The 25,981-nt window shown below is 41.5% G+C and overlaps 1 protein-coding gene across 1 annotated transcript in view; it reads left to right on the top strand.

Annotated features, from left to right (window-relative positions):
• Positions 1–11,327: 11,327 nt before the first annotated feature.
• Positions 11,328–25,981, top strand: part of ANKRD29 (ankyrin repeat domain 29) — a 52,603-nt gene continuing 37,949 nt past the window's right edge. The window contains exon 1 of the mRNA XM_058556799.1: positions 11,328–11,379. Within this exon, the coding sequence (XP_058412782.1) occupies positions 11,368–11,379 (12 nt within the window). The 5' untranslated portion in view covers positions 11,328–11,367. The remainder of the gene's footprint in view (positions 11,380–25,981) is intronic.

Raw genomic sequence — 25,981 nt, forward strand, 5'->3', positions numbered from 1 at the left:
TTCCTGATCTTCCTCTCCCTCCCCTTTAGGAAGGCTTCCCCTTTTCTCAAGGTGAGACAGTCCTGATGCTGGGGCAGCACGGTCAGGAGCTCCAGGCAGCAGTGATGGCCTCATGGCCTCTGGGCTTGCATCCCTGGGTCTTCTGGGAAAAGCTGTACAGCCAGTTCAGTAGTCACAATTGGAACCAAACCTCAAGCCATTGGCTGAGTACACTGTGTTCTCAGCCTGGAGTGCTGCTGTTATTTAATTTAACATCCAACACTGGGCCCACACTGACTGTTTTCTGCCAAGTTGAAAACCAAGCAAATACTGCAATGGATAATCGTTCCCTCTCTTTTAAGATCTTTCACATTAGTCTTTATATCTGAAAACTTAAATAATGCAGGTTCATTGGAATACCACCCTTTTTTATTTCCTTGGTCATTAAACAAAACAAAACAAAACGAAAATCCAAGAGCTGTCACTAGAAGTCAGTAGAGTAGGCGTCTGTGAAGATCATTCTCCATAGTTTTAGCAGTCTCTCATCCTTGATCTCCCTGAAATATTTAGCTTATTCATCATTTTAATGAATATGTTTAAGCCTAGATAATGTCTACTGTTAAATGCATACATTTGAATTTATTCTCTTTAAAAGGAACTAAATGTGCAGTAAACTCTAAACAGAATGCACAGTAGAAGAGAAAAAATGCCTTCCCATGAAGAATTAGAATTTATACCAAGAAAAAGAGAAAAAGAATAAAAGTTTATGCCATTAGAAACCTGGCAAGGGCCGGCCCCGTGGCTTAGCGGTTAAATGCGCGCACTCCGCTACTGGCGGCCCGGGTTCGGATCCTGGGCGCGCACCGACGCACCGCTTGTCTGGCCATGCTGAGGCCACGTCCCATATACAGCAACTAGAAGGGTGTGCAACTATGACATACGACTATCTACTGGGGCTTTGGGGGAAAAAAAGGAGAAGGATTGGCAATAGATGTTAGCTCAGAGCCGGTCTTCCTCAGCAAAAAGAGGAGGATTAGCATGGATGTTAGCTCAGGGCTGATCTTCCTCACAAAAAAATACGTAAATAAAAAATAAATAAAATAAAATAAAAGAAGCTTTAAAAAAAAAAAAAAAAAGAAACCTGGCAAGAAAATAACAAGACAGAGGGGAAAATATTATGAAAACAACTCTTTTGCCAAAAGCAGTTTGTAAATTGTACTGTTAAATCCATATAGTTGGGTGAGGAGAACAAAAACAAGCTATCAGTTGCAACCACATTCTGTCACAAATTATTCTCTGTCCAAGGCTGACTGACAGCTCACAACCTCCTGTTTCCAAAGAAACACAAGTGGCGAGAACATAAAGATGCCCATTTCAGGAAGGGATGGAGGGGCAGAGCACGCAGACATAGGCAGGAATGGTGTAGACCCAGAGTGAACCTGGGATGAATCACACACACTTCCATGAATTATCTCAGGTGTAGACTCAGAGTGAACCTGGAATGAGTGACACACACCTCCATGGATCATCTCAGGTGTGGACCCAGAGTGACTGAAATGAATAACACACACCTCCATGAGATCTCAGGGCCGTGAACTATTTCATCCCAACTTGCGTTTCTGTTGATGCTTCCCCAGAGTAGCCCTAAACCAGACATCAGAATCAGGCACACTGCAGTGATCTGGTGGCCGTGCCCTGTTGCAGCCAAAGGGAGGATCCCTCACAGACAGCGCGGAGCAGCTCTCCTCGCCTTTTTTGAGTTGCTCTCCCGTTTTCCATGATTGCTACCATAATCACATTGCAACTGTGTCCTGCACAGATAGAACATTTCATTTTCTTGACCCACAATGTGAAATGAATTACAAGCAAGTGCTAAAGAATGACAATACTGAGCTTATGCTGGCTGCATCACAATGTGCTTGCCTGCTTCCTAAAGGCAGTGGAAGGCTGCAGGGGGTGGCATCTCCTGACCCGAGGATGTGTGGAGTCACTCACCAGGTCTCTAGAGCTTAGGTAAAAGGCTAAAGTAAAACATGACTAGTTTTAGTCAACAGAAGCAAACGTGTGACCATTAACAGGACAAACTCTTCTCTTACTGAGTGTTTACAATGTATGGGTTATAGTGTATCCATGTTATTTTTTATATTTAAATTTTTTAAGCTAAATAAAGATTTTCTAAATAGTTTCATTCCCAAGTAGTCTATTTATTAGGATAATTTAGTTACAAAAAACTTAATGAATCATTTATTTAGAAAATATATTTGGAGAACTCGCAACCTGTAATTAGTGAGATAAATGAAATGGCTCCCGATATGCCACTATTTGGAAGAATGAAACCAATTTTATTTTTATTTTTTTTAAGTTTTTTTAATTGGATAAAAAAATCAAAATTGAAAAACGTTGGACCTTTTTTAGTTTAGTGAATTTGAAATGTCATTTACTTTTAAGTGGATTGCTTTTTTTTCACTTTTTATTCATCTTTTTATAACATACACATTTTATCGTTAAATTTTTCTTAGCAATTTTTTCTTTTCGAGGAAGATTGGCCCTGAGCTAACATCTGTTGCCAATCTTCCTCTTTTTCTTTTTTCTCCCAAAAGCCCCAGTACATAGTTGTATATCCTAGTCGTAGGTCCTTCTAGTTCATCTATGTGGGATGTTGCCTCAGCATGGCTTGATGAGTAGGTCCACACCCAGGATCCAAACCAGCGAACTCCGGGCCGCCAAAGCAGAACTCACGAACTTAACCGCTACACCACCGGGCCGGCCCCTTAGCGAGTTATTTAATGTAACAATATCTTTCAAATCTACCACTTGGTTGTATGTTCCAGTGGAGTGGTATACCTAAGATTGTATTACAATACAAAATAGTAAACATTAATATTTTCAATAATATTTATAATATTTCAAGCTTTTTCTGGACAACTAGTTTGAGGGATATTCATTCAACCAAAATAGCAGGACATCCTTCTGAAATTGTTAGAAATAAGAATGACTTACAAAGAGTTATCCAGAAGGGTTTGTATTTAGTAAGGTGTGATTCTTACATCACGATTGCTCTCATTATGATTGTCTCTTTGATTGGAATGTGCATGTGGAGTAGAAACTCAAATGACCACGGCCGTCCATCTCCTGCCTTGTGTTTCTCGCCTGATCTTGACTAGCTTTTCAGTCTGGTGGCCATAGCTGTGTTCAGGATGCAGAGCCTCATATGATACCTTAATATGAATAGCTTTTGAGAAAAACGTTGTTTGTATGTTCCCAATGGAAACAGATGGAAAGTTATAGCCTGATACTCCCTATTGCTCTATGATGACTCCTCTTAGAGTAAGCCCAGTCTGGAATGCACAGGACACAACGATGGTTAAGTTTTTCAAGAATCAGATAAAGCATGAATGGAAAGGATGAATGGATATGAGCATGAATGGATATATAACTTTACCCAATGAAAGGGTAGAAAGGGCTGGTACCAACATTCAATTTTAATTACATTTTTTACCAACAACAACAAGAAAATTCTAAGGTAAGAAATTTGGATATAAAATTCCTGCTTTCAGAATGATCTGTTTACCTGATAAGGGTGATGTGATAGTTCAGATGCTGAGCACTGTCACGTTCTGATTAAAAAGGTAGAAGCCCTTAAAAAAATTGGCTTCTGTTTAGTGAATTGAACATTACATTCATAATATTTTTCATCCTGAACTCATTTAGCAGGGGAAATGTATATTTCATCAGTCAAAGATTTGACATTCCATCACATTATACCGTAAATAGGACAAACAGTGTTTTGGAAATGGGAAAGCAGGAGAGCTAAGACAGTAGCCAGTGGAAGGCTCTGGTTATCTCATTTAAACAGATATTAGATGTGGGTGCCAGCAGTGTGATCATCAGCTGCTTCCCGCTTTGTGACTAAACTGCTTAGAAGGAGTCTTTTGCCTACCGGATGTGACCTAGATTTAGATTTCCAAAGGCAGGGTGAAAGTTCTCTATTGTGTTAAAAAACAATTGCTGGTAAAACGCATGGTAAATGAGCTTATCTCACTTTTCCAGGTGTTTGGGCTAATACGTTATGGAATTACTGCTTCATTTATGAAAAATAATTGAGCTAATAAAATACCAGCAAATCAAATTTGGATAAAGGCTTAGGATAGCTATTGTATTGTCAGCAAGTTTTCAAATAACAGAAAGAGCAGGAAGCCAATAGAGATAATAAAAATATAAAAAACTGTGACTTGGCTTAACTCATCCTCCAAGGGTCTATTTCTGCTGGATGAACTCATTATTCCACCTGGGTCTCTCAGATAGTCATGGAGGTTATGTTATCAATTATGCATTTGAAGAGATTGCCTATGGTAACATATGGCCTGGATATAACTTTAAACTAAATACCAATAACTTCAAATTTACATAATTATTTACTAGATAATAATCTTAAAAGGGTTGTTTTTACAACATGTGCCACTTTTGTATTTGCTTTTTCTGAAATATAGACTATGCTCTCTGTAAGGCAAATTTGCCAATTTACCATGCCCTATAAATACAAAACTTGTACAGTTTAGCAGTTTATCTTTCAACCACGTGTCCTGCACTATCACCTGGGAGACACTCAGTTAAAAGGGAGGAGCAGTGGGGAAATGAACAAGGGAAGGAGAGAGTGGGCAGGAAAAGAATGGCCTCAGGGGTGGGTTCCGGGGTATTATCAGGCATGCTTCCTGGTGAGAGCCTGACGCTGATCAAACTCCAAGTGCCACTCCTGTGTGGGCTAGTTAGCCTGTTTGTCTCTACCCATAGCACTCTGAGTCAGCCAACGCAAATATACACCATCGGTCATAAAGACAGACTGGGCCCAGGAGAAAGTGTGGTGAAACAAACTCATCAATATTTCTGCAAATACAATTGGAAGTCTGTCCTGCTGAGGAGTCAGTAGTACTGTCTGGGTTTGTCAGCATGCCAGGCCAGATGGACCTGAGCTCTTGGGAGGGGAACAGCTAATTTTACTGTGTGGCACTGTCAGTTATAGCTTAGCTAGGACCGTGTTGCCTCCTGAAGGACTGGCCTTCTATAAAAATAGTTGCTGAAGGTAGGCCTCTGATGGAACGTGTAATCTGTTCAGCTCATCCTAACTCATGGAATTCTTTACATCTAGGCAATAATGACTAAAAACTGAGATGACCATCAGTTTTATTTGGCTATACTAATGTTTTCCAAACCTATCACAGAATAATGACTAGTTGTTAATTTGTTTATGAATATTAATCCACTTGAGCCTTGCCTGGACTAATACAATATGAAACTCTCTTTTCCTTAAAAACTTTTACAAAACCTTTACATTTATTTTTATTTTATTCTATAAACAAAGCAATTTCTTATTATTTTCTCTTTCCTAAAAATACATATTCTTTTGAGGGTACAGAGTTTTGATGCAGTGAATGTAAAGAAAGGGTGTGAGATGAATATCTATGAAATATAAGTTTCATACAGAGACACAGAACAATATACTCTCAAAATTAATATAAAATAAGTTGAGTAGGAGATACTTAGTTTTTATCATGTTTCATCCATGTATAATTAAATATAATTTATTTAATAAATGAAAATACTGCATTTTCAACATTTTTTCATAAGGAATAATGTATCTCAACATGTTTGACAGAATTTAGCATACAAGCACCATCAATTATACCCTGATTAATTATATTTACTGTCCTTTCTAAAATTGCTATAGATCTTTTAGAAATTTGAGAACATTTGTATTAATTACAGTAATATTCCTGTCTCAGCCATTGTGGTAGTTAGAAATTACAAAACTGTGGCTGTATGAAAATAATTGAAGAGATATGCACTACTGGTCAAAATAGAAAATGTTAGCTGTTCTGCCAAATGAACACCTGTTATAGGTATACATAACTATTTTAGTCCTGAAGCACTATACCTCTATCTCCTTTCCATAATTTATTTTAACAGATGTACATTTTTCGAACGCAGCGTATGTCATTAAATATATAGCACCCATTCTATTATATTTAAACAACAGTGGTTCTACCAAGAAAAAAAATCTCAATAAAAATAGCAAGTGTTTCTGAAAACATCGTGAAACAAAAAAGGTAAGAGAGAAAATTTGATGAAAGCCCTATTTTCAAAGAGATTCCTGCAGCATGTGGCTGGAGGCAAGTTGACATTAACAAGTTCTCCCGCTATACCTGTTTACATAGGAGATGGTAGTTTTTTTTCCCACTATAGCTACGTGTGAGCTATATGTGGGAAATGTCTTAAGTCTGGATGCTTTATTCAGATCCTGTTTTAAAATCACATTTTCTGAAACTGCATTGAGAAGGTCATATGTAGACGTTTCTTTGTGATTATTATTTAGAATATGTGTACTTAATATGCAGCCATGTAAATAATAACCAGATGCTGAGACTTTTCTACTCTGGCACAGGCTTTGGTATCATGAAATAGGATATATGTGTACACAAATAGGTATGGATATGTCCCCCTAATCTGTCAATTAGCTGATGTCCTTCAGTTTTCTAGATGACAACTGAGTGGGCTTGGTGTACAGAGGTCAGTTAAGCAAGTTGACCTTTTTAAAGGCCTCCTCTAACCTGGACTTGGTATGACTACTCTAATAGCTCCTGTATTAGCCACTATTTCTGGACTCAACCCAGTGGTTTATTTAACTATGTTCTACTAGGGGTTCTTTGGGGGCTCTTTATAAAGAAGATTTTATTGTTTAAAGGAAGGTGGGCAATGTAGGTACCAATTTTTTTGTTTGTTTGTTTGTCTGTGAGGAAGACCAGCCCTGAGCTAACGTCCGATGTCAATCCTCCTCTTTTTGCTGAGGAAGATTGGCCCTGGGCTAACATCCGTGCCCATCTTCCTCTACTTTATATGGGACAGTGCCATAGCATGGCTTGACAAGCGTGCATCGGTGCACACCCAGGATCCGAACCTGCGAACCCTAGGCTGCTGAAGCAGAGCACGCACACTTAACCGCTGTGCCACCTGGCAGCCACCCAAGTTTTTATTTTGTAGGAAGAAAGTGTCAAAGAATGATAAGGGGCAGTCACTTGGGCTTTAAAATTTACAAACCTGGGTTCACATCCCAGCTCCTACTTGGTAGCAGTGTAAATTTAGATGAGTTGGGCCGGCTCCGTGGCTTGGCGGTTAAGTGCACGCGCTCTGATGCTGGCGGCCTGGGTTCGGATCCCGGGCACGCCCCAGGGCACCACTTCTCCGTCCAACCCGAGGCCGAGTCCCACGTACGGCAACTAGAAGGATGTGAACCTATGACATACAACTGTCTACTGGGGCTTTGGGGGGAAAAAAAATGAATAAATAAAATCTTTAAAAAAATTAAAAAAAAAAAAATTTAGATGAGTTACTGAACCTCTCTGAACTCAGTTTGCATAAGTGAAATGTGATGATGATGATAATGTGGACTTCATGGGGGAAGCGTGAAGACTAAACAAGATAACTCATGCACATGGTTGGTGCTTGATCAGTAATCACTTAAGGACCCATGAGTTGGGAAACTTGCCCAAGGTGACATACATAGCACTTGGCAGAGCCTTGGGCAATTCCAAGTGTGTCTGATTTGTAACCACCCTGCCACGCTGGCCACAGCAGTAAAACTCAGAGATGCCTTTCGCTCTGTAAAACTCAGATACTCCTCGTAATCATTAGCGGGAAACACCATATAGTCATCAGCTCGCTGCAGTTTACTGTTGCTGTTAAGTCTTCAAATATTTGAAACTCTGTCAACATATTTTAACCTTCTTTTTGAGCTATCATTGGAGAATTAGCTAAATAAACGCTTTTATCACTTTCTCCTTTACGGAAGTGTTTTTTAAATCCTGTCAAATGTGTGCATTTTGTGTCATCCTTTGACTCATAAGTTTACTTCTGATAACTCGCAATAGTGAGGATGCTGTATCCTTGTCTGGTTTAGTGAATGAGAGAACTTTGCTAAGTTTTATAGTAAGTTGTGCAGCAAGGGAGCGTTAGCTCCACCCCTTCCTCCTCAGAGACAAGCTCTAGAGTCTGGGAGCCATGGAGGTGAGAGCCGGCCCTGGAGACAACTGCCCGCGTGCACACCTTGGCTCTGTGGCTCACTAGCTGTGGGACTGTGGGCGAGCTGCTTAGCCTTGTGTCCCTCAGTTTCCCCAGGTATACCAAGGGCATAATAATAGTACTTACTATTATGATGTAAGTACTATTAGTGTTAGTAGTACTAACACTAGTAAGAGTGTTAGGAGAAGAAAATGAGTTATTGCCGTGAAAGTGCTGGCCCCAATAAATATTAACTATATTAGTAACATACGTATTGTGCTACTTTTGTATACGAGCTGTAGCTGACTCTCTACTTTCAATGCCCACTGTGTGCATGCCTCAGAGTCTTTGTTCCCACGCTCAGGAGATGAGCAAGGACAAGGAGCTGTTTCTCCTTGAGAGAGAGATCTCCTTGCCCATGGAGAACATGGGTTTGTAAGTATGAAGACGGCTAGGAACCAGCTGCCGGGAGTAAGCCAGCCAGCCCACTGTCCCGTGGCTTGAGGCCAGGCCTTGGGGAGGTGCTATAGCTGAAAGCAGGAAAGAAAACCATTCTCTCTCTCCATATTCCTTAAGAAGAGACTCCTGCTCAGTCAAGGGGGGTCCTGGAATATGGAAAAAACACTTTCTACAGAGAAGTCAGCCAAACTCCAGACCAAAGTCTTGAGGACTTCCCTCTAAGCCTCATATTCTTCTGAGAGGGCATGGCCTTGGCATTCAATGCAAATACTTTAGATACCAAAACCTGTCAGACCCAGACCCCATAAGGGGCCAAGTGGTCTGCCTCTGGGGGTCAGAACAGAAGGACGGCATTACTTTCTTCAGTGTGCTCAATAGTAGCGTGCATCTATTTGGACTCCCTGAGCCTGTCTTAGATCCTGCTCAGGCAACTACCTCAACTCCCTGAGGTCGGGATGGGCCTCTGGAGCTATCTGAAGTGTGGACCCTCTTGCTGTGTGACCGGGCACCAGCCCTGAACCTGCACACCTGAGCAGGGCTCTCACCGGCCATCTCAGGGCACAGTTGTCCTACTGATTCCTGTTTTTATTTTATTTATTTATTTATTTATTTATTTATTTTTTGGTGATGAAGATTAGCCCCGAGCTAACATCTGTAGCCAATCCTCTTCTTTTTGCTGAGGAAGATTGGCCCTGGGCTAACATCCGTGCCCATCTTCCTCTACTTTATACGTGGGACATCTGCCACACATGGCTTTGATAAGCAGTGCGTTATGTTTGTGCCCGGGATGCGAACCCACGAACCCCCAGGCCACCAAAGCAGAGCCCGCAAACTTAACCACTACACCACCGGGCTGGCCTCCGAATTAAATTCTTACGTGTCATTTTGAGAGCCCTGACAATTAGACTCTTTCCCTAGTGTTTTAAGACTTTTTCTTTTTTTTTATTACCAACATCAAGACAAGAGGTTGTTTCTCAAAGAAAAAAAATTATTCAACTTGTGAGTTCAAATTTTTATTTTTATTTTTCTCTTCAGGAAGACAAGTATTGTTAGGAGACAGGCTTTGGAGCCAGACAGACTTCTTTAAATGTCTAGCGGGATCACTCATTAGCAAATTACTTCATCTCTCAGAACCTTAGTTTTTTCAGCTGTGGAAGGGGCATAATACCCACCTCATAGGATTTTTAGAAGGAAAGCACCTGGTACATAGATAGCACTCAAAATATTAATTCTTTCCCTTCCCTCCTTTTGTTTATCAAAACTATAAAAGTAAAACCTCCGATGCTTGATCTTATATAATAATGTTGTGTGGCAACTTCGAAACTGTTTCATCCACAGACACCCAAGGCAAGGAAAAAGTTTTGAGTCTTTCTTGATTTAAACATTGAAATTTTCTATCAAATTTTGGAATGTTTTTATTTTAAAATTGTTTTAAACATAAAGTAATACAATTTATCCATAAAGGATAAACATTTTTATTTTCATTATGAACTTTTATTTGTAGTGTTTTTTTAATTTTTAAATTAAATATTCATTACAAATTCAATTGAGAAGAAAGAAGGAGGCACAAACCGGGTGAGGGAGAGAACGAGTGGATTCCTATAGTGTGAGCTGTCCGCTTTTACTTTAGCATTTGAATTTTCTAGAAAGGCTATTACTGCCTTTTATACTTTAAAAATGTATTTTTGTAATTAAAAAAAAAATACGGCTCTCCCACTTTTACTTCCCCCAAACCAACCCTGGGCAGGCAGCAAGCAGTTTGTGTGAGGGAGTGGACAGCTCCTGCGAGCCTCCAGGCATGCAGCATGAGGCCAAGAGGAGGAGGTGACCCGTAGTTAAAAGGAGGAGGGCTATGAGTATAGTTCAGATTTTGCCCTTCACCTTCAAAAAGGAAAATACCACTTATTACTGGTTCAATCTAAAGGCTTGTTTCTCAGCTCTTTCCCCAGGAGGGGAAAATGCCCCTGCCCCCAGATTCTTAGAAAAGAAAAGGAAGAGAAAGAAAACCAAGAAAGACAGAAATACAAATGAAAACAGCTATTTGAAAGGGTGGCGGGGATGGGTGAATTTTTTTCTCGGGTTTCATTTACATCATCACCATATTTGTGCTATAATGAAGGCTGAGAGTCATCTGATGCAGACCACGCTCTTTTGGAAGATGTGGCTGTGGGTGTGTGTGTATATGTGGGTGTGTGTGTATATGTGGATGTGAGTGTGGGAGTATTGTGTGTGCCCCTGTGTGTGTGGAATGTGGAGAATGCACAATGTGTGTGGAGTCTGGAGTGTGTGTGGGTGTGTGTGTAACAGGAATGTGGATGTGCGTGGAGTGTGCGTATGAGTGTGGGTGTGTGAGGAGTGCGGTTGTGAGGGCGAGTGTGAAGTGGTGTGTGTGTGGAGAGTGTGCATAGTGTGGTGCGCCCAGAGTTTGGAGTGTGTGTGAGAGTGAGCGTGCAGGAGTGAGGAGTGCGGGTATGAGGGCGTGAGTGTGGAGTGATGTGTGTGTCGAGAGTGTGCACAGTGTAGTGCGCCCAGAGTTTGGAGTGTGCGTGAGAGTGAGCGTGCAGGAGTGAGGAGTGCGGATGTGAGGGCGTGAGTGGGGAGTGGTGTGTGTGTGGAGAGTGTGCACAGCGCGTGTGGAGTTGGAGTGCGTGAGGGGGTAGCGGAGGGTAGGCGTCCGTGCCCCCGTCCCCCCCTCCCCGCGCGCGCGCCCTCCCCTCCTCCCTTCCCCCCCTCCCGGCCCGGGCGGGCGGGCGGCGCTGGGAGCGCGGCGGCGGGAGGCGGCCCCTCTGCGGCAGGCGGCGGCAGAGGGGAGGGAGGGTTGCGCCGGGCGGCCGGGCCGGAAGCGCGCGGTCCAGCGGGACCGCGGACAGATGCAGGATGTCCTTCAAGGTGAGCGCCGGGCCCGGGAGGGCGGCAGAGCCGCGGCGGGGGCCGCACCTACAGACCGGCCGGAGCCGCCGCCGCGCGGGGCCTGCAGGGTGGGCTGGGCGCCGGCCCGGTGCGGGCGGGGACCGGAGGAAGCGACCGGGCGGGGACGGCTCCTGTGGCGTGCGGTTTGGTGGTGTGGGGTTTGCTCGAAAGACTCTAGGGTCCTATGGCTGCAGGTCCGGTGAGCTTGGCCGCGGGGCGAAGGGGCGGCGGGGACTGTCGCCGGGGTGACAGGCGGCGGCGGGGAAGAAGACCTCGGTCAGCGCTTTCCCGCAGCCGCACCTCAGAGGGACCGGGGCTGCGGCGCCGATCCCGGTTCTGGGTCCTCATTTCTGAACGCCGGCCGCACGCTGCTGCCTCCGCTCCGGAGTGCTTTTGAACGCTGAAGCTGAGTGACCAGCACGGAGTGGAGCTGCAACTGAATACCAGGCTTCAGTGTCCAAAGGAGCCTTGCCTTAAGAGTTTATTAAGGTCATTCCATTTAATCACTACAGTTTAGAGTGAAACTGAGGTTGATTTGCCTCTACTGAAAGGTTTTAATAAAAATAGTAGTTAGAACATATTGAGCGCTTGAAATGTGCCCGACTCTGAACCAAGGGCATCAATGGTGCATACTCTGAATTCTCAGGAAGACCCAGGAGATGGTACTTCCGTGGCTCTTTTTTTATTTTAAACAAGAAGACTAAAATATGGAGAAGTTAAATAACTCTTCCCACAGTTCTGCAGCCGGTGAGTGATATTAACATTGAAACCCCAGCTTGTCTGGCTCCAAAGCAGGTGTAATCCCATCTCTTACAGTAGCTCGTGTAAGCAGAGGAATGACATGGTGAGATTTGAGTGTTAGAAAGATCTCTGATGACAGTTTGGAGACGAGAGTGGAGCTGGGAGACCAGTCAGGAGGATGTTGGGGTCATCTTGTTAAATGGTACTGGACTAGGGCACAAGTGTCAGGGATGGAAGGAAGTAGACAAATGTGAGTGACTTTACAAATTTTATATTTACAGAATTCAGTAATTGATGTTACTCACTGAGTTAGGGAAGGCCAGAGAGGTTAAGATAAAACGTTTGGTTTGGGGCATGGAAAGTTGCAGGATGGATGGGGGTTCCAGTACAGATTTTGATTGGACAGATACACAAACCAGGAGCCCAGGAGGGTGGTCTAGGCAGCAGACAGAGATGAGATTTGAAGTGAGCAGTGGTAAGTGGTAATTGAAGCCATGGGAGTGAATGTGATTGCCCAGTGAAACCATGTAAAGGTGCAAAATAAGAGGACTGAGGGACAAAATCTGGAAGAAGATCAACACTTAAGAATGAGCAGAATAAGAGAAGCCCATTGAGAAAGCTAAGGAGCAGCCAGAGATGTATGAGAACAATCAGAAGCATGTGCTGTCATGAGAGCCAAGAATCTCTAGTCTTTCAATAAAGATGGAGAGGGACTTGGAGTTAAATACCACAGAGAAATCAAACAAGCTAAGAATTGAAAAGTGCCCATCTAATTTAGTAACAAAACAGCCATTGGTGACCTTGCTGAGAGCAGTTGCATTGAAGTGTTGGGTTCAGAAGCCAGATTCCAATTGCTTGAAAAGAAAGTAAGTGGAAACCACAAGTGTAGAGAACTCTTTCAAAAAATTCTGCAAGAAACAGTGGCTACAGCAGGGATCCAGCCAAGCCAAGGGTTTGTTTGCTTTAAAATGGTAGAGACTTGAGCGTCTTTAAATGATGATAGACATCTCAACAGTAAAAAGATAACCCAATTTTAACCCAATGGGCAAAGGATATGAATAGACATTTCTCCCAGGAAGATAAACAAATGGCCAATAAGCCACTGAAAAGATGCTCAACATCATTATTCCTCAGGGAAATGCAAATCAAAACCACAATGAAGGGGGCCGGCCCGGTGGCACAAGCGGTTAAGTGCGTGTGCTCCGCTGCAGCGGCCCGGGGTTCTCCGGTTCAGATCCCGGGCACGCACCGATGCACCGCTTGTTAAGCCATGCTGTGGTGGCATCCCATATAAAGCAGAGGAAGATGGTCATAAATGTTAGCTCAGGGCCAATCTTCCTCAAGAAAAACGGAGAGGATTGGCATCAGATGTTAGCTCAGGGCTAGTCCTCACAAAAAAAAAACCACAATGAGGAAGCTCCTATCTACTTGCTAGGTGGGATGCTGCCGGATTCATGAATCACTGAATAAAGCCAATTAGATCTTTAAATTTAAAAAAAAAAGGAAAGAAAAACCACAATGAGATACCACTTCACACCTACTAGGATGACTGTAATCAACAAGACAGACAATGACAAGTGTTAGCAAGAATGTGGAGAAATTGGAACCCTCATACATTGCTGGTAGCAATCTAAAATAATGCAGCCATATTAGGAAACTCTTTCTTCATTCTTCACAAAGTTAGACATAGGGGCCAGCCTGGTGGCATAGTGGTTAATTTTGCATGCTCCCCTTTGGCAGCCCGGGGTTTGTGGGTTCAGATCCTGGGTGCAGACCTACATACCACTCATCAAGCCATGCTGTGGCAGTGTCCCACATACAAAATAGAGGAAGATTGGCACAAATGTTAGCTCAGTGACAATCTTCCTCAAGCAAAAAGAGGAAGATTGGCAACAGTTGTTAGCTTAGGGCCAATCTTGCTCACCAAAAAAAAAAAAAGTTAAACATAGAGTTACCATATGACCCAGCAATTCCACTCCTAGGTGTAACCCAAGAGAAATGAAAACATATGTTCACACAAGAACTCAAACAATGTACATAAGAAGATTGTTCATAATAGCCAAAAAGTGGAAACCACCCAAATGTCCATCAACCAATGGTAAACAAAATGTGGTATGTATTAGTTAGCTCAGGCTGCCATAAGAAGATCCCACAGACTGAAGCTTAAACAACAGGAATTTATATCTCACAGTGCTGGAGATTGAGAAGTCCAAAATCAAGCTGCTGGCAGGGTCGGTGTCCGGTGAGAGCCCTCTTCCTGGCTTGCAGACAGCCACCTTCTTGCCATATCCTCAGTGGGGGAGAGAGGGAGCTCTGGTGTCTCTTCTTTTTCTTATGAGGGCACTAACCCCATCACGAGGGCTGTACCCTCATGACCTAATCTAAACCTAATTACCTCCCAAAGGTCCCACCTCCTAATACCATCACATTGGGAGTTAGGACTTCAACATGTGAATTTGGAGGGGAGAGGACACAAATATTCAGTCCACAATTTGGTATGTCCATACAATGGAATATTGTTCAACCATAAAAAGGAATGAAGCACTGATACATACTGCAACATGGATGAACCATGAAAATATTATGTTAAGTGAAGGGAAACCAGACACAAAAGGCAACATATTGTAGGATTCCATTTATATGAAATGTCCAGAATAGGCAAATTCGTAGAGACGGAAAGATTAGTGGTTGGCAGGGGCTGGGGAAGAAGTGGGAAAAGGGGAATGATTGTTAATAGTACGAGGTTTCTATTTGGGGTGATGAAAATGTTCTAGAAAAGTGGTGATGGTTGTACAACCTTGAGAATACTCTAAAAACCACTGAATTATATGCTTTAATAGGGTGAATTTTATAGTACATAAATCATATCTCAATTAAAAAAATATTTTAGGGCCGGCCCTGTGGCTTGGCGGTTAAGTGCGTGCGCTCTGCTGCTGGCGGCCCGGGTTCGGATCCCGGGCGCGCACCGATGCACCGCTTCTCCGGCCATGCTGAGGCCGCGTCCCACATACAGCGGCTGGAGGGATGTGCAGCTATGACATACAACTATCTCCTGGGGCTTTGGGGGAAAAATAAATAAATAAAAATTAAAAAAATATATTTTAATGTGATGATAGGGAGTACTGAGAAGGCTTGGGAGTAGAGGGATGACTGAGCTGAGTGGTGAAGTACTCAAGAGGGGGAGGGGCAGAGAGCACCTGCAGGGCTCCCTGAGTTGTAGGGATTAGCTAGACAGGTGGAGGAAAGCCTGTTCCGTTGGGGTCAGAGGGAAGGAGGTGAGATTGAGCGCAGATATCAATGTTTTGTAAAGTGAAGTCCAGGATGAGGTCAGAATTTGGGGTGAGCAGAAAGGAAGGTGCTCAAATTTTCAGTTAAGAAGGAAGAATGATCAGGAGGTGACAACTACCTTGAGGGGAGGCAGAGGATGACAAGGTGGGATGGCCTGAGTCTTGAAGAAGCAGAGATTTGTACACCTGACTAGAAGGGCAGTGTTTGGAAGCCAGGTGAGGAGGGCCCAACCCTAAGTGCTCCCCTAGGGCTGGCGTGGGAGAAGGCGCAGGCTCCACCAGGGATGGGTGCTGGGGAGCACAGAGGAAGCACTCTGTGCTAGATTAAGGGTGAAGAGGAGTTGATTTTCCATGGAGTGGAGTTCCAAAAGGCACGGAGGGAAGCCTTGAGCAGGAGGGAAGCAGAGCCGCAGGCCAGTTGACTAAGCCTGCACTAGCCCCAGCTAACATCATATCAAACATATTAAAATGTACCCACAGCCCATGAGAATAATAGAGACTTTTTATTGTACATTTGTGGAAGCATTTTTATAATATTGCTTTTAAAATTATTTAGCCATGGAATACTTTTAATTTACGTTTGTCCATGATTTTTCTACAAATTTCATATATAGTCAGTTATTCTTATGTAGTGAGAAAATCAGACCTACAAATTATTTACTTCATCAATATTTTATGAATACCAATTTTAGCAATTAATAGAGTTGATGAGATGTTATAATTTTGTAGATGTTTGATTAAATATTCATTAACTTTGATTTTGCAGCTATAGATTAACTATTTCATTTTCATAGGCCCCTGAAAGGCTTGTAGGCCCAAGGCCCTGGGTCTCCAAAGCCTTTGTTAAAAAGGCCCAGCATTGTTGGCCGAGTCTGTGGGAGAATAATCAGAGCGTTATAAATCACAGTTTAGCTTCTTCATGACTCAGAGTCGCCACGTGTAAGCCTGTTTGCTTCTGAACCACATGGACCCCTCTGCATCTACTTTTTATCCCTCCTCTATTGTGTTGTCAGCAGTCACTTCTCACTCATATCAGTTTGCCTCCAGTAAACCTGCCCTTTACAACTGGCAACTCCTAATTTGTTTTGGTTGAGAAAAGAGAAACATGTTTGTTAGAATTGTTTTTATAGTAAAAGCAAATTCTGAGTGCAGGTCTGAGCCTTTTTAGGAAATAAAGTTCATGGGTTTCATACATTGACTTTTGACTTTACGTAACAGCTATTTCAGCTACTCAGGACTTATTCGCCAGGGCTGAGGTTGCCAAAAGTCTAACACAGCTGGGGGCTGGACTCTGAGACAGTGAGGGAGGTTACATAATAGAGGAAACATAGCTAGAGAAAGAACAGTACTTGGGTCTTTCTTGAGCGTATCTCACCCAAGCAGATAAAACATCTGAAAACCATGTTTCATCTTGGTGATTGAAACTGCTCCTGCCTTGGCCAGAAAGACAGGAACTTGTATGCTTCATCCTGATTCTGAAAGTATGGAAATTATCTCATAATCAACTCCAGTTCATCAATCAGCTGAAATTACTCAGATGAGCCATAGGAAAATAAATTAGCAAAGCCATATATGTTTTTTAAATAGCTTTATTGAAATACAGATCACATACCATATAATACACCCTTTTAAAGTGTTCATTTCAGTGGTTCTTAGTATATTCACAGAGTTATGCAGCCATCAGCTCAATCAACTTTAGAATATTTTAGTCACCCCCGAAAGAAACCACATACCCATGTCAACCTACAAAAACAGAAACCAGTTTAAGAGGCACAGCATTTATTTGGGATCAAAGAATTGCAGTTTGGGGAGCACAGATTCAGGTAGAAACCCAAATAGTGTCCTGCTAGGGAGTAAAAGTCAGGGGCTTTTAAAGGCAAAGAAGGGAGGTTGTATTACAAAGAGTTTTAATTGGAGTTGGAGGCAGAGAGCTAGTCTTGGCTAAACATTGATTGACTATTGATTCCATCTTCAGAAAGTCCACAGTCATCAGTCTTTGTGATCAGGATGTCTATTCTGCTGACTTCTCAAACAATTGCTCATAAAACAATTGCCGTTTTGGCTCAGTCCAAAGGTTTGGCCCAGTCCAACGTTCAAGATAGCAAGGCAGTTTTTCTGGAATGGCAGCTCCAACTCCGTTTTAAAATGGCTCCACAATATTTTGATCAAGATCTTCTTTGAAAACATCACTGATCAACCATTTGAAAGCATTGCTGATCAACCATCAAGCGTCGTTGGTCCCTCGTCACCAGGGAGAGAGGGGGTCATTCCCAGCATGTCATGTCCCACATAGGAGAGGAAGTGGTTTCCTTAGGAACCTTAGGCCACATTTGAGCAACAAGAGTGCCAGAGCAGAGCAAAGTCTTACTGTCTCAAGTTCTTTTTTTTTGGTGAGTAAGATTAGCCTTGAGTTAACATCTGTTGCCAATCCCCCTCTTTTTGCTGAGGAAGATTGGCCCTGGGCTAACATCCATGCCCATCTTCCTCTGCTTTATATGGGATGCAGCCACAGCACGGCTTGACAAGCAGTGTGTCAGTCCGCCCCCCGGGATCCAAACCTGAGAACCCCGGGCCACCGAAGCGGAGCATGCAAACTTAACTGCTACACCACCGGGCCAGCCCCTCAAGTTCTTTTAAGGGCAAACATTGTAGTTCCTCAAAGTTTCTCAGGTGAAGGCACATAAGCCTTGTCAATCATTTTAAAGTGCTGAGCAACCATTATCCGAGTGGTGTTTTTAGAACATCAAGCCATGCAGAAGAGACAATTTTACAACAGCGAGAATTCCTATAGTAATAAATAAAATTCCAAGTCCAAACTGGAGAATAGACCTGAACCAGGAGGCAATTCCTGAGGGTAGCCAGCTAAAGAGATAAAAAAATTATGCAGTGGTCACTGCATTTAACCGTTTGGCTGGTGCTCAAATTCCGTCTAGTTCTGCTTTTACCTCGTCAGAGGTGTTTACCTACGTTCAGCAAGAGGTATTTACAATAGCTACGAATGTTACCTCTTAAATCTCTGCAGGTTTGATTGGTTAGGCAAGAAGTTCCAGACACTTAGCATAAGGAATTAGGGGAGGAATGGCAGAGAGATTGGTAATTAAATGTTCTAAATGATTCTCTAGATTCATGTACAGAATGCGGCTTCTAATGACAAAACCAACAGTCAGAAAGATTTCTTTTTGTAATAGATTGGGAGATGCGGATAAAAGTATTGTGTTTGCAAGAGAAAGAGGGAGAAAATAAGGTAAGAAGCAACAGCAAGTAAAAGGCCTGATCCAGCTCTCTGAGGAAAGCTGCCTGCCTTGGATGTCAGCTGCTTCTCCTCCTAGTCAATTTGATTTGGAGGACTCCAGCATTTGTACAGGACCAGATGTCAGGTGCAGACTTCTTTCTCTGTGAGAGGTATCTCCAAGGTTAAATGCCTTCTAGTTCTGCAGCAGTGTCAGTGGTTAGGAGCACTTGGTAAGATCCTTTCCAATGGGGCTTAAGGGCTGTCTTCCTCTGATGATGCTTCCAGAATATCTAGTCACCAGGCTTTAGACTGTGACCAACAGGATCCTTTAAATTGGAATCCAGGAAAGCTTTTTTAACCTGTTAATGATAGGCTTGAGTATAAGACATTAGAGACTTACAGTACCTGGTCACACGAGCATAAGACAAGGGATCAGCAGAAGATTGTATACCAATAGACATTGATCTGATGGTGACTATCTCATGTGGAGTGAGTTACTTTTTCCAAAGAGGGTACCTTGAACAGTTATTGAGACCAAAGACAATGCCTTAGGCCAGGGGAGTCCAGTCTACAGGTATATAACAAAATTTCAAAGACAATTAATGGGACTAGAATCTAATATCTACAAAGGTGTAAACATAATTTTTCTCTCTACAGTTACCCTCAATTTTTTCTGAAGATAATCAAAGTAAAACTAATTTGTTTATGTTAAAAACTTGGCCTGATTAAGTGAAAATAAGAATACTCACTGAGAGTTTCTGAATTCTGGAGGGATCAGGTAGGGAGAAAAAGTAAATGTTTCAACTTCTTTCACAAAGGTATGTCTTACCCAACAGTTGATAACTTAAGAGAAAAGACTTCTGGGGCCGGCCTCGTGGCGTAGTAGTTAAGTGCGCGTGCTCCACTGCTGGCGGCCCGGGTTCGGATCCCGGGCGTGTACCGACACACTGCTTGTCAGGCCATGCTGTGGCAGTGTCCCATATAAAGTGGAGGACGATGAGCACGGATGTTAGCTCAGGGCCAGTCTTCCTCAGCCAAAAGAGGAGGATTGGTATGGATGTTAGCTCAGGGTTGATCATCCTCACACACACACAAATGCACTAAATAAATTAATTAATTAATTTAAAAAAAGAGAGAAAAGACTTCTTTAAATCTGGAAAAACAAAACATTAGAGCATCCTTCTTGGTTCGTGTAGTCCCATGTAATTAATACTTGTTCTTCATCTTTTGTCAGCAGTTTTATGAAGCCATCAATGTCTCTCTTAGAGTTCTGTAATTTCTTTTCCAGTTCAGTTTTGTGTTGTCAGAAACCTGTATTCTGGAGTAAATGTCAGAGTTCTTTCCATGAATCTCTCTGAAGATGAAATATATTTGCAAAAGCATCAGAGTACAACAATAACTGTCTGTAAATGATAAAAGATTCAAAATGGCATGGTAAAAGAACTGATTACAATACAATTGACAAGGAAATTTGGTTATATCTGTGACATACATTTTAAGATAGTAACTAGAATTATGACTGATAACATTATATGAGGACATAATAATATGTTTAGGAATTTCATATAATTTTTAGAACACATATTAATAACATATGCATACAAGGATATCCATAAGGGAGATTTAGCATCACTTATTTGACAGTGCTTCCCATGCAATTTAACATACCAAATAAGCCTTATTAGTTTAATGTCTACCTTTCTATATGAAGAGAGAACTGTCTTTGAGAAGTCCCAGGGGCCCACTGGAAATTCTCAAAGTTACTTTCAGGTAAAAAAAAAAAAAAAAAAGACCTTTTTTTAGAATTTGAATTTTGGGAAGTTTGTCAAAAATATCAAAAGATTTTAAAACTCTTGGTTAAATAGGATCAAAGCTTACTTTGAAATAATGCTGACTAATCCATTTAACCAGAGTGACAACAGAAGATGTCAAAGGCAAACAGAGAGAGTTAAACAGTTTAAAAAAAAAAAAAAAAAAAAATCTTAGCTTTCTTAATAGAGAGGTCTCAGCTTTTTTTTTTTTTAAAGATTTTATTTATTTATTTATTTGCCCCCCAAAGCCCCAGTAGATAGTTGTATGTCATAGCTGCATATCCTTCTAGTTGCTGTATGTGGGACGCGGCCTCAGCATGGCCGGAGAAGCAGTGTGTTGGTGCGCGCCCGGGATCCGAACCCGGGCTGCCAGCAGGGGAGCGTGAGCACTTAACCGCTAAGCCACGGGGCCAGCCCATCAGCTTTTTGAACATAGGAAATTATTTTGATAAAACTTAAAATCTCAGGGCCGGCCCGGTGGCGTAGCAGTTAAGTTCATGTGTTCCACTTCAGTGGCCCGGGCTTTGCTGGTTCAAATCCTGGGCACAGACCCACTCACTGCTTGTCAAGCCATGCTGAGGCAGTGTCTCACATAGAAGAACTAGAAGGACCTACAACTAGGATATACAACTATGTACTGAGGCTTTGGGGATAAAAAAGAAAAAGAGGAAGATTGGCAACAGATGTTAGCTCAGGGCCAATCTTCTTCAAAAATAAAAAAAAATTAATAAAAATAAAAATGCTTAAACCAAGTAAGATTGTTGTGAAGATTAATAAAGTAATGCATTTCATTGGCTGACATTTGTGCTACTCAAGAAATGTTGGTTCCTGTTAAAAAAACAAAAAAACAAAAACAACTTCAAATCTCTGCTTTTTAAGTAGACTACTCAAAAGTAAAGAAAAAATTTTCATAGTCTCTTTATCAACCGCAGACTAAAAGCCCAAGAAACATTTTCCTTTTAAGAGAGAGAAAACCAGATTTTAATTTTGCATTGACTTATTTTTGATATTAAAACTCCTTAGTTAAATTCATTTCAATCTTAGCCAACTTGACCATGCACAAAACTCTTTTCTCAGGGTTCCTCTTACACAAACCTTTTATAACTTTCTTTTTTTACACTCGGAATTTATCCTTTACTCTTTCCCATAACTGGTTTTACTTTAGGACAAATTTACTTTCTTAACAAAAATATCTCCATCCCTTATACCTTTTACTGAAAACATACATTTTCCCATAGCGTAAAATTTTTTTAATGTGGCACAAGACATGTTTACTAATAGACTCAACATCCTTTAGTTTTTCTGTAATAAGAAGCCAAAATTAGATAAACCTATGTTTAGTAATTAATGTCTAATATTTTATCATATTTGGAAATGATCTAGATACTTCATAAATTTCTATTATTATTTATTTTTTTGAGGAAGATCAGCCCCGAGCTAACATCCATGCCAATCCTCCTCTTTTTGCTGAGGAAGACTGGCCCTAGGGCTAACATCCATGCCCATCTTCCTCCACTTTATATGGGACGCCGCCACAGCATGGCTTGACAAGCGGTGTGTCGGTGTGCGCCTGGGATCCGAACCCAGGCCGCCAGCAGCGGAGTGCATGCACTTAACCGCTACACCACGGGGTCAGCCCCCATAAATTTCTATTATTTAACTTAATTTAGCAAAACTCTAAGGTTTCAAGTTACCAAAAGGTTTTGAAGTTATTTTTAAAGTACATATACCGTAACATATAATTATTGTTAAAAAGTTCACCCAAAACCTTTTTATCTTACTTAAATCTATTTAGTTTACTTGTTCTCAACAATTATGTTTAGATTATCTACAAAAACTTCATAAGACATTAGACAAAGTCAGTCATCAAATTCTTTTTGCTGCCAACTTTTGTAACAGAAATAACGAGTTTGTTTGACTTTTAATAAACCCAGGTAGAACAAAAGCTTTATATTTAATGTTGATTCCTCTAAAGGCATGCCTATTTTAATTAACCCAACAAACTTAAATTAGCTTTAATATCGAATAGTTTCCTTGATCAGATGATCCTGAAATTCATTTGAGTTAGTTTCTGTGATTGTTTTGAGAGTATACTCAATTTATTAGCACTGGTTTGTTTTTAAGCCAATTAAACAGAGCTCTCCTATAAACTAGTCTTGATAATACCATCAGGAAGTAGAAAGAGGGCTGGCCCCGTGGCTTAGCGGTTAAGTGCACGCGTCCCGCTGCTGGCGGCCCGGGTTCAGATCCTGGGCGCTCACCGACGCACCGCTTCTCTGGCCATGCTGAGGCTGCGTCCCACATACAGCAACTAGAAGGATGTGCAGCTATGACATACAACTATCTACTGGGGCTTTGGGGGAAAAAATAAATAAATAAAATTTAAAAAAAAAGGAAGTAGAAAGATATCACATATTTATTACATACATATATAGACACACACATAAACACACAGACAGATGCAAACTGAGATCTTATAGCCTCTATTTCAAAATTTTCCTTAAATTAGATTTTTGGGCAAGGGTGTTTCCATAGCAGTCTGCATCTCCAAAAGCTTCTTTCCCTCCCTTTTTTCCCCCTTCAGTCTTAGGAATCGGGGATGGTCAGATAAGAGTTTCTGGAGAAGTCACAAGCTTTTTGAAAGAAACAGAGGAGGTTAGTTATTTATCAAGGACTGACATACCCATCCAATTACATTATCCTTGATTTGTTTCTTTTCCTCTGGGTACATAGTTTATTTCAACTTAGTGGAGGAAAGCCTAGGAAAAAAATTCCTGTCAGGCTCTGAATCTCAGCTTCCAATTTGGCCAAATTTCTGATCATAAATTACTAAATCCTTTCAAATATCTTGTCAGGTTTCCGCTGAGAAAAACAGTAAATCTTTCTGGCAGTATTAAACAACTCCATTAAATTTTAATTTTAGTTTCCACTTGGCTGTTTAAGGGAATAATGTAGCAGGTTACCAGAAAATCTCTCAGAGTCTTTTTGACTCTTGGAGGGGCCATTTTGGGGGCCCTGCTTCAAGGGGTAGAAATGGGGTGTCTGTAAAGCCATTAATTTAGACTTTTGTATAGTTTTTTCTTTTAGGTAACTTATATCTTAAATTTTCATTAGCTTTTTGCAATGAAACTTTCAATAAGCCTATTTTGGAATTTTGAAGGCTTTGCTTTTAAGTGTACTTCTTAAATGATTTTAACTAATTGGAACATTCCTTCTAATGGTCAATGTAATTCCCCTAAGGGCTGGCAGCAATTTGGTAGAACCCTAGCTATAAATGGAGTGCAACCCACATTTCTGTCTGAGCATATTTTGGGGCCCCAACTTGATGGTTACCAAGCCAAGCTCTCAGGACATGAAGCAAGCTTAGTAAGATTTCGCTGTTCTTTGTAATATTTACAGCTTCTGGGACCACAGTTTTTAAGCAGGTGTGCCGGAATGTGGCACACTTGATTCTTTGGAAATTAAAGATCTTATTTCTACTCTTAAATTCATGGTTCTCAAGTCTAGTGTGCAAAAAGGCAAGTTTTGGAAGCTCAAAAGAGGCTTAAAGTGGCCACTGCAATTTTAAATCATTAGTATTATCAGTCCACCAAGCCAAGAATTTGCCAGAGGAAGGACTGTAGTTCTTAAATATAAACACAGCTGGAGTTCTCAAGGGAAGAACTTCTGAGGAAGTTTTAGAAAATGAAATTCCCACGTTAAAGCACAGTCAGACAAAGAGACACCTGTTTCAAGCCTCAGGTTCTTACCTCTGTTTCTGAGCCACTGGCTACAGCTGTTTGGACAAACAACACAAATACAGAATTTCTGTACTCACCAGATAGAGGATAAACCTCACACAGCAACAGCTGTGGCTGGCTCAAATAGAGAAACCCTTCCAGACGGCGATAGTTGTGAGCTGCTATAAGATGGCCCAAAGAGGGAAACTCTTTCAGACAGCAGTAGCCATGAACTGGCTTTGAGACAATTTCCTCCTGGTTGATCAACCCCAGATTGGGCTTTTGCCCCCAGAAGCCCCGAGAAAGGCAAAGACCTGAACCAAAAGGGAGGGAGGTCAGAACCTGAGAGGACTCATGATTGGAGGAGCCGGTGGTTTGTGGAAGCAGTGAGCACACAAGGGGACTCATGTTGGTACCGAACCTGTTTCCAGGGGACACCAGTCCACAAAGTTGAGATTACTTTAGATCCCACTTCTGACACCATGTGTCAACCTACAAAAGCAAACCAGTTTAAGAGGCAAAGCATTTATTTGTGATCAAAGAAAGGCAAAGAAAGAAGGTTGTATTACAAAGAGTTTTAATTGGAGTTGGAGGCAGAGAGGTAGTCTTGGCTAAACATTGATTGACTATTGATTCTATCTTCAGAAAGTCCACAGTCATCAGTCTTTGTGATCAGGATGTCCATTTTCTTGCTGACTTTTTAAACAATTGCTTGTAAAACAATTGCCATTTTGGCCCATTCCAAAGCTTTGGCCCATTCCAAAGCTTTGGCCCGGTCCAAGGTTCAAGATAGCAAGGCAGATTCTCTGGAATGGCAGCTCCAACTCCCTTTTAAAATGGCTTGGCTAAAGTCAATTTTGACACCCATTAGCAGTCACTCTATTCCCCTAAAGGTCCCAGCTTCAGGCAACTGCTAATCTACTTTTTGTTTCTATAGATTTGCCTATTGTGGACATTTATGTGTTAAACAGACTTTAAACATTGTCATGAGTTCTGATTTGGAAATGCTAGTGTTATATGTGCCTACCTCTAAGGCAGAATGCCTCGGGCAAATTGCTTTCTTTTTCTCTTCAGTTTCCTATCACTTACGTAAGTGTAATGATACTGACAACACAGGGTTAACACTTATTTAATGTTTATTAAGCATTCTGAAAATTTGAAATAGCACAAAGTGGGACAGTGGATTAGTCAGTGACATCTCAAAAACATCCTTCTGCACATGGCGTCTGAATCCATCATTATAGTACACAATTGAAATCCACATTATTGTAAACCCTTTTTAAAATCAATAGTTTAAATCTCTACCCTCTGTTAGCTTTTAATCAGAATTTCAGTTCTATACAAGTAACAATTTCCCTTCTGTTTCCTCTCCCCTTCCCTCCTGTACTTAATTTCTGATAGTGTGCCAGTGAGCATTGTATTAGCCAAAATTCTGGCAGTAAAGTGGGAGGGAGAGAAGAAAATATGGTATATGTGGAAGTTTATACTCAGATTTTCTTATAGGGTATAAGATATAAGATCTCAGACTCTGGGCCCAAAAAGAGTAATTCACCTCTGTGCCTCAGTTTCCTCATCTTAAAAATGGGAATAATACTAACACCTATCTCATGAAGTTGTTCTGGTAATTAAATGCATTTGAGCAGTAAAAGGGTTTAGCACACTGCCTGATACAGAGCAAGATCTCAACGTAGGTCATCGTCGTTGCTGTTACTCATAATATCATAACCATCAGGCCTGAAGGAGGCTCACTGGCCTTGTTGTAGAGATCAGAAAAATCAAGAAAGAGGTTAA

Source organism: Diceros bicornis, chromosome 16 (genome assembly GCF_020826845.1).
Source record: "Diceros bicornis minor isolate mBicDic1 chromosome 16, mDicBic1.mat.cur, whole genome shotgun sequence".
Classification (NCBI taxonomy): domain Eukaryota; kingdom Metazoa; phylum Chordata; class Mammalia; order Perissodactyla; family Rhinocerotidae; genus Diceros; species Diceros bicornis.